Source organism: Squalius cephalus (assembly GCF_949319135.1).
Source record: "Squalius cephalus genome assembly, chromosome: 18".
NCBI lineage: Eukaryota > Metazoa > Chordata > Actinopteri > Cypriniformes > Leuciscidae > Squalius > Squalius cephalus.
This window is the reverse complement of record NC_137139.1, coordinates 8,911,564-8,920,180: the sequence shown is the minus strand read 5'-3', so window position 1 is coordinate 8,920,180 and position 8,617 is coordinate 8,911,564. Positions and strand designations below refer to the sequence as shown.

Below are 8,617 nucleotides of genomic sequence, written 5' to 3'. Positions count from 1 at the left end.
TTATAAAAAGTCAGTGTGGGGGGAAATATGGCATAATTTTAACACTTCATTTTATATATTAGTTAAATGTAATTAAAGAGACACAATAAAAAATAAGCTATTATAATCTATCTATCTGCCAAAAATCATTCAACCTCAATATAATTTTTCAATCTAAAATGATCCATCAACCCCCAAAATTCGCATAGTAGGCATATACACAATGATAAGAACATGGGAAAAATAATGAACTAAAATCACAGAAATATCCAATGCAAACATTTCCAGTAACCCTAATCCGCCCAAAATAAACCTAACGTCATGACGCCCATTTTCTTTTGCGTGATGATGTCATCGGCGCGCGTCCCAGCCGGATTGAGTATTTTTGGACAGGACAAACGGTGATGATTGTGTACAATATCATAGAGCAGTGTGCTAAAGTGTCCCGTTTCACCGCAAAACCGGACAAGTGATAAAGCACGCGAGGGGCGTGAGTGAGAAACGCGGGGAGTTAGTTGACATAGTGAGTCTGTGGGAAGGTGAGTAGTTTGTTTATGTTGACTGAAGGCAGAAAGTTGAGCTAGCTAATAGGCTAACCTCTGTAGAAAATAATGAAAAAAGTGAAACAAAGTTAAACATCAACTACATAAAGATCAAAATACCACTACTACAATCACGAGGACACTTCTTAACTTCATTCTGTTCTGTATGAAGTGTCAGTAAGTGTTTGTGGTTGCTTAAGGTTTTCATTTCTGTCAAATATCTTTTTACCAACTTATTGTTTTGTAAACATTATTTATATTTTGTAAACATACTTTATGAGTAAGTTTAATGAAGCTTTTAAAGATTGTCTGTATATTGTTGGTTCACGGTTTAATGTGGTGTCATTGGTGAAAAGACTTGTAGGACAGCAGCAACACATGAGTTAAGTGGGCCAGTTTTGTTTATGCTAACTAGGAAGACTGTTGAATAAAATCAAGACAGCAATAAAGCTGGAGGCAAGGAGTCTGCCAGAAGCTCAAGAGAGGTTTTCATTATTTAATAATACTTGTACTTGCAAAGTTCAGTAACATCAGTGAGAGAAATTGACAACCACAGCTGTGGGTCTCCTAAGATTTAAAGACAAAAGTTATTGTGGATATTTTAAACTTTAGTTTCCCAGCTTTCATAAGGTGTCGCAGGATAAATTTGGGCAACTTATTAATTTTGAAATGACGGTAAAAGTGTCCCTGACTACCTTTAAAGTAACGTCACTAAGCACTCCTTTAAAAAATAAAATAAAATTAAATAAATAATAATCTAACAGCATCCAGAGCATTGGATTCCCTATTATTATTTGAAGACAAACATTGTTGAACCCCTACATTATTTAATTGTTGGTCTATTTGCACATGGGTCAAGCACAAATAAAGCTTCAAAAAGGGCATTTAAAATAAATCTTTTTAAAATGCACATTTTTGAGTCAGGAACAATGGATTTAAACAAGTTTCAATTGTTAAATAAGTCTTTAAATAAATATATTCTTAATTTTATTTATTAGTGAAATCTTAGCAAAGAGTCTCTACAGTGCATAACACGGTATTGTTTTGTGGTTGTGTATTTAATTCATGTTCATTTAAAATGATTGCATCCTAGTAGTGGCCAGGTATTTTGTATCTTTAGCAGCCGATTTTACTTCTAAAGACAGAATAATTAGTATCATGCAAGAATACCAGTAAAATGCATTCAGTACAATAACTATTCACAATCTAGTATTCAGCCATTTGTTCACTTTCACCTATTAGGCTTTTTGTTGGTTTAAATCAATAATTTGCATGGTTGCACCAACTGACAACATTCATAATGACATTAATAATGCTGGAATATGCTGAATACTGATTTTTTTATTTTATTTTTTTTTCCCATTTCAATTACATATAAAACTTAAATAATGATAGTATTGTTTTAGTCAACAGTCTGTATTGTAAAGTAGTAAATTGATCAAAAACAGAATAAATCACATGACGTCACATTCAGAATGAAGGAACTGGAAAAGGCTACACTAGACAGATTGGTATAATAGAACAGATTGGTTAGAAACACTGTAATCAATTGTGATTGAATAACAAAGTCATGTTTTATATTGATACAAAAAGAACATTTTTTTATTCAAGCAAATAAACAAGCTACAGTTAGTTACAGTTTAGTTACAGTTTACAGTTAGCTACTGTTTATAAACAAGCTACAGTTAGTCCAAAATGCCGCCGCTAGAGTTCTTACTAGATCAAGAAAATATGATCATATAACACAGATTTTAACATCACTACATTGGTTACCTATAAAGTCCCGTATTAATTACAAGGTATTGCTACTGACTTATAAAGCCCTAAACGGCTTAGCTCCAGTCTATTTAACGGATCTTCTATCACCCTATAATCCATCGCGCTCTTTAAGATCACTAAATTCGAGGCTTTTGGTCATACCTAGGATATCCAGATCCACCAAAGGAGGGAGATCATTTTCACATTTAGCTCCAAAACTCTGGAATAGTCTTCCAGATACTGTTCGTTGCTCAGACTCACTCTCCCAGTTTAAAACTAGATTAAAGACGCATCTCTTCAGCCAGGCATTCATATAATACTTTTAATCTTACAGTTCAAACTACAATCCGGCCTCTAGTTCATAGACACCAGAGGAGAACTGGCCCCCGACTGAGCCTGGGTTCTCCCAAGGTTTTTTCTTTTTTTCTCCATCAGTTTTTTCGGTTCCTTGCCACTGTTGCCTTTGGCTTGCTCAGTTGGGGATATTTAATTTAATTAATCAATCAACAATACTATTGATCAGCATTACCAAACGTGGACGTTTTCCACTAGAAACAAACCTTGTTGTAATATTTTAATTTAATACTGTGAAGCTGCTTTGATACAATCTGTATTGTGAAAACGCTATATAAATAAACTTGACTTGACTTGACTTGAATAATCAGATTTAGTCAGTTGAACATTTTAAATTAAAATACGTCAAAATGTTTAAAACATTAAATGTATAGTAACCTTACCCATATCCCACCTCAATAGCAGCACAAGTGTTTGCAAAAGCACATGAACAAGCACATCATACCTAACAATTTTTGTTTGTTTGTTGATGCGAGTACATAGTACCTAGTTAAAGACATTTGTCTTTCTTGATACGGTAGTGGCATCTAAAATTATTATAAAAAATAACTTTGGAAAACACCTTTAACTTAAAAACTAATATTTTACAACAATAATTAAAAATATATACTGTATAATAATAGACAATCTTAGCTTGTATATATTATTTATTTAGCTTAAAGAATGATTTATTTATTTATTTCATATAGGCACATTCAGTGCAGTTGAACCACCTGACTTTCTGGTTGCACCAACGTGACTTTTGCATATAGTTTTACATTGAACAAGCTTCTGCTTGGATGCCTGAATTAGCTTTTGCCTATGCTAGCTTGTTCACACATACCATTTTTATATACAATAAAGAAGTTTATAATAAATATAATTTTCCTATTTTTACATTGGTTGTACCACCTGACATGGAAAGTGTACCAACCTACCCATACATCAAAAGTAGCTATTTTTATCAGTATGTGAGAGAGATCTACAAACCTTTTCTCTCTGCCATAAGGATCAGTTGGTCTCCTCTGGAGCATTATCATTATCCACATTATCATACTGACTGTTATTTCACTTCATAATAAAAGACCCATGTTTGCAGTTGTGCCACCCTGACATCTGAGAACATACAAAGTCCCTGACAAAACTTTTTTAATGTTCTTAAAAGCTTTAAAGCTACTGATATTTATACAATTTGTTTATATAAAAGGTTTCAAACATAAAATTGTGCCATAGTATTTTATTTTGAATTTCTTCTTAAGACACAATTTTAAATAATTTTCTTAGTCTGTTCATTTGTGTGGACGGTTGTGCCACCTGCCATTTTGGGGGTTTGATTTCAAACTAAATAAGATTTATAGAATAATTTGATACATGTCATGAATTTATCAAATTATTTTAAAAGGAAATGATGCACTATATACATATTTACATCATTTCATTGACCAACATGCAGATGACATTTCTTTGGCCATGAACTAAAATATTTTTAAGATATTGTCAAATAAAAAAAAAATATTTAAAAAAAGGTAAATATCCTACTTCTAGAAAAGTTTTTAAAATGTGACTTAAGATTCCTGTGCTGTGTCTGTTCCTGTTTGTGTCTACAGGACATTATGTTAATGGAAGACTAGTCTACCAGCTGTTCAAACTACACACCTACTAGTCAGTTTTGAAAATGTGTAGCCTAGTTTTGCACATCTCTGGAAAAGTGCTCTCTGTTTGCCACAAGAATGTTCCTATAAAGAATTAGTTAAGATTTAAAATATTACATTTAGAAGTTGATGTGATCTGCTTTGTCAATGACTTCAAAATTCACTTATTGTACAGCCTGCATGTTGATGAATCTAATCTCAGTTTTTCTCTCATTGTGTTGCAGTGGTTGAGACTGCTCTTTTTCATTTTGCTGCTGTCATCTTAAACAATGGAGGAGCCCCATGTTCACTGCATGTCCTGCATAAGCAGGCGATGCATGGTCAAACCTGAACCCGGCACCTCCTGTGACCTCATCACCTGCCCTCTTGTATGCGGTGCCATCTTCCACAGCTGCAAGGCTATTGAACACAAGCTGCTGTGCCCGCTTGAAAGGGTGCCATGTCTTAACCACAGCATTGGATGCCCTTTTACCCTGGCCCGTGGCCAGATGGCAGAGCACCTTGAGGTGTGTCCTGCAGGTGTGGTGTGCTGCACTATGGAGTGGAATAGGTGGCCAGTGAATTACGAGGATTATCGTTCGTATGAGAGACTGAGTCAAGAAGCAGATGAGGTGGAGCAGCTTGACATGGCGCTCGCCCTTCAGGACCAGCGCACCATGTTAGCATCACTTAAACTCGTCTCTCTGGCTCCCACTAGTGGACCGGAGAAAAAGACTCAGGCAGTAGGACAACGTGAAAAGCCTGGTCTAGTCTCAGTTGCTCAGGCGGAGACCATTGAGATGGAGCCTATGGCTGGCTGTTCAAAAGACAAGATTTCCAATGGCATTAATGGTCTAAAAGAAGAACATTACGGGGAGCTCTACCAAACCACGGTTGAGACAACCAAAAGCCTAGCCGCAGCTCTTAACGTCCTGATCCACCTCAATTCTTCTGAAACAGACTGTACAACTACTAATGCGTCAGCTGCACTTCCAGAGCGCAATGGGGAACGGCATGAGAAGGTGAGAGAAGATGCCGGGTTCAGCTGTGATAAAATAGCCAGCGGAGTCAATGGCCTAAAGGAGGATCTACAGCCTCAACAGCACCAAAAACTCATGGAACTTGGCAGGAGTTTGGCCTCTGCCCTCGGTGCATTAGGAGATGTTGTCAAAGGCACTGAGTCAATTAGCGAGAATGGTAAGCAGTCAGAAACGTTGGAGTCTCCAGATGTTGAAATGAAGGACGTTACATCGGAGGTTGATGGTGAGCCTGGGGCTGTTGGGGGATTTGATGGTGGAGAAGCCACTTTAGATGGTGTAGCTCATGAGGCAGCAGGTGAGTGTTGCCCAGTCATGTTAGGGGACATTGATAGGCAAGGTTTCTTTAATGGCTCTCATAGTATACTAGATGACTTAATGGAATCGACCACAGAACACCATCAAAATCCAGAGTCCCGAGGTTCTCGGGAGTTTGTCGGTCCTTTAGTTCCTCATAGACCAGAGATCAGACATGACCAACACGCTTTCTTGATCCAGGAGGCCTCTGGATCACAAGCCCCTTTGCTGCAGCAGCCTATACACGCTCAGACTTTGACCATCCAGAGAGACAACGTGCTGCCTGTGATGGCGTTAGACTTTGAAGATAGGGCTTTTGAGAGGAAACTCCAAAACCTTCAGTTGCTGCGCAATTTTATGCCACTTGCACTTAACGGACGGAAGGGGTCGTTTACCGAAGTGTTTCCCCATAGAAATCCACGTTGCAAAATGGAGGACAAAGCTGTGGACACATCAGATTTAGATCAGGAGCCAGTGGACGACCCCATGGGACTCGGCGAAATTGACTTTACGGCAGCAGCTCTTCTGTTCTGCCTGGAAGAGTCGCCACGAGCTCGGAGGATATCCGACACGGTCTATGCGTTTGGAGGAACACGTGTTGACTTCGGCACCCAGACGTTTAGTTTTCCTGCTGCCATCTTGGCAACAAGTACGATGGTGGGAGAGGTCGCGTCCGCTTCCGCCTGCGATCGAGCCGCACCTCGCCTTTCACAGCCAAGTCCGTTTTGCACTCTCCGGCTCGATCTGACGCTGGAGCAGCTTGTGCCTCGCCCCAGCTGGGCTCCCCGAGAGGGCTCCATGTTCACCTTCGAGTGCGGCCAGCTCTTCCGTCGAGAAGAGTTCCTCTCGCATTTCCGAAATGTTCATGGAGATATCCACTCTGGACTCAATGGCTGGATGGAGCACCGTTGCCCGTTAGCGTATTACGGCTGCACGTACTCTCAACGAAGACTCTCCCCATCCACTCAAGGGTCGAAGGTTGTTCATGACCGCCACCTCAGGTCATTTGGGGTGAAACCCATCTCAAAACCTGTAATAGTACCTAAGTGCGATCACCTTAGTGGATTGCCGTTTGAAGTACTTCAACATGTAGCCCGATTTCTGGATGGCTTTGGCCTGTGTCAGCTCTCAATGGTGTCTCGTACGATGAGGGATGTTTGTGCCAGTCTGCTACAGAGCCGTGGCATGGTGGTGGTTCAGTGGGAAAAGAAGCAATATTTGGATGGAAGACGATCCTGGCAGATAAAAGACAAGGTACAGTACGTCTGAACAGTGGCCACATGCTAATTATGTAAACAGTTTGCACTTATTTATTTCTGACTGTACTCCTTTTCCAAGCTCAGTGGAAGAAACAGTCTGAGCAGGTAACACGTTTTACCATAAAATTGTTAAGTGGTTACGTAAGTAACTGTTTTGTTTTCTTGCAGGTTTGGCGGTTCAGCACAGCCTTTAGCCCGGTTAGCAGGTGGGAGTTTGCGGACATCACTAGCATGGCTGACCACCTGAAACGTTGCCCATACAATGAAGTCCTCCGCCAAGTGGAGGCGGTTCCTCTGCCCTGCATGTGCACGACCAGAGAGCTGACGCGCGACGGCAGATCGCTTCGGTCCGTTCTCAAGCCAGTGTCATAACACTACAGAATCCTAGTTTGCAAACATAACTAAAACACTACAATATCTAACCTCTTCAATCTACAGTATACTATCACTGTGTAAATAAAAAGGAAACAAAATATTTTTTTTTTTTTTTGATGTTAAGATTATTTTTTTATTAATATATGAAAGATCAGTGTGGTCCGATGGTGTGTGATGCAATGGTTCATCTACTAAAATCATCTTCTCCTCTGACACACACCCATGCTTTGTTATCTAGACCAATGCTGAGAGAGGACTGGTTTAAGGGAGTGTAAACATTGGGGAAACAAGGCTTAATTCAGTGCCTCAACCTGTCGAATAGCACTTGATTTATTTGTCTTGACACAGCAAGGTAATCTCTGTAATCTTTGTAAAGATTATCAGATAATGACTTCTAGTTCCTGTCAATACACATCCACACTATAGGATATTTGCATGGTTTGGTTAAGATATCGTTTGAAAAGGACGCTTTCTTCGATTGTGATTATCTCTGGACAGATATGTTCTGTTTTAAGCTGACATTGCAGACAGGCTCAGTTCACCCTGATCTGGGAACAGCTGTCATGCTTAAGAATGCAAGGGCTTGAATCTATATTGGGTTACAGAGTAAGCGAGCTGCTCTGCTGGGTTTTTTTTTTTTTTTTTTTTTTTTATATCACATTGTCATAGAAAAGAGGGTTTTCATTTACAGCAACTTTACCTTAAAGGCTTCATCCAGAAATTGCACCAGTGGATCTTAGTCAGAGTGAACGACAGTTGATTCAATGACTTTTGACACTGTATGTACTGAGGCATTCATACTAAAACACCTTGAACAATTTTAGTTCATTCTCCAGTACTATATCACTCAATATCAGCATGCCAGGTTAGCATGCCAAACATATATCACCATTTAGAGTCAATATATTGTACTGAAATGTGTGGCTGTCTGCGCTCTGACCCGCTGATTCCTCACTAACCTGGAGCATATAGACACTCTGCTATTGCGTTTCCCATTGAGTGAGTGAGGGAAAGCTTAGGGAACACTATATTTGAGTACAAAGAAGAGCTCTAACTAACATATATGTGATGTGTGACATATTATAACCTGTCTGCATTTAAATGTGTGCTGTGAGCATTTGTCAAGGCTAATATTTATAGGTGTGATTGCAGCTAATGAAACCACAGAAGTGTTTATTTTCATCTTTACCTATAGAAGGTTTATGGAAAGCTATGCAGCGTTTACATGTTAGGAGCTGTTTTAGGCTTCTCAACTTAAGCGTCACCCAAGGTTGTGTGGTCATTTCTATGTAATCAAAATGAAGTGATTTCTTTCTTTTTTTTTTTTTTTGTTTTTTTTTTTGTTAATGCAGTTCATATATTGTATTACTGAAGCCATGTTATAGGTTGATTGTTAAAATCTAAGG

The 8,617-nt window shown here is 38.9% G+C and overlaps 1 protein-coding gene across 1 annotated transcript; it reads left to right on the top strand.

Annotated features, from left to right (window-relative positions):
* The first annotated feature begins 295 nt into the window (after positions 1–295).
* fbxo30b (F-box protein 30b) lies at positions 296–7,993 on the top strand. Its single transcript, XM_079849772.1, has 3 exons — positions 296–518; positions 4,489–6,831; positions 7,005–7,993. The coding sequence occupies exons 2-3, from the start codon at positions 4,534–4,536 to the stop codon at positions 7,206–7,208; spliced, it is 2,502 nt and encodes an 833-aa protein (XP_079705898.1). The 5' UTR covers positions 296–518; positions 4,489–4,533; the 3' UTR covers positions 7,209–7,993.
* The last annotated feature ends 624 nt before the right edge of the window (positions 7,994–8,617 follow it).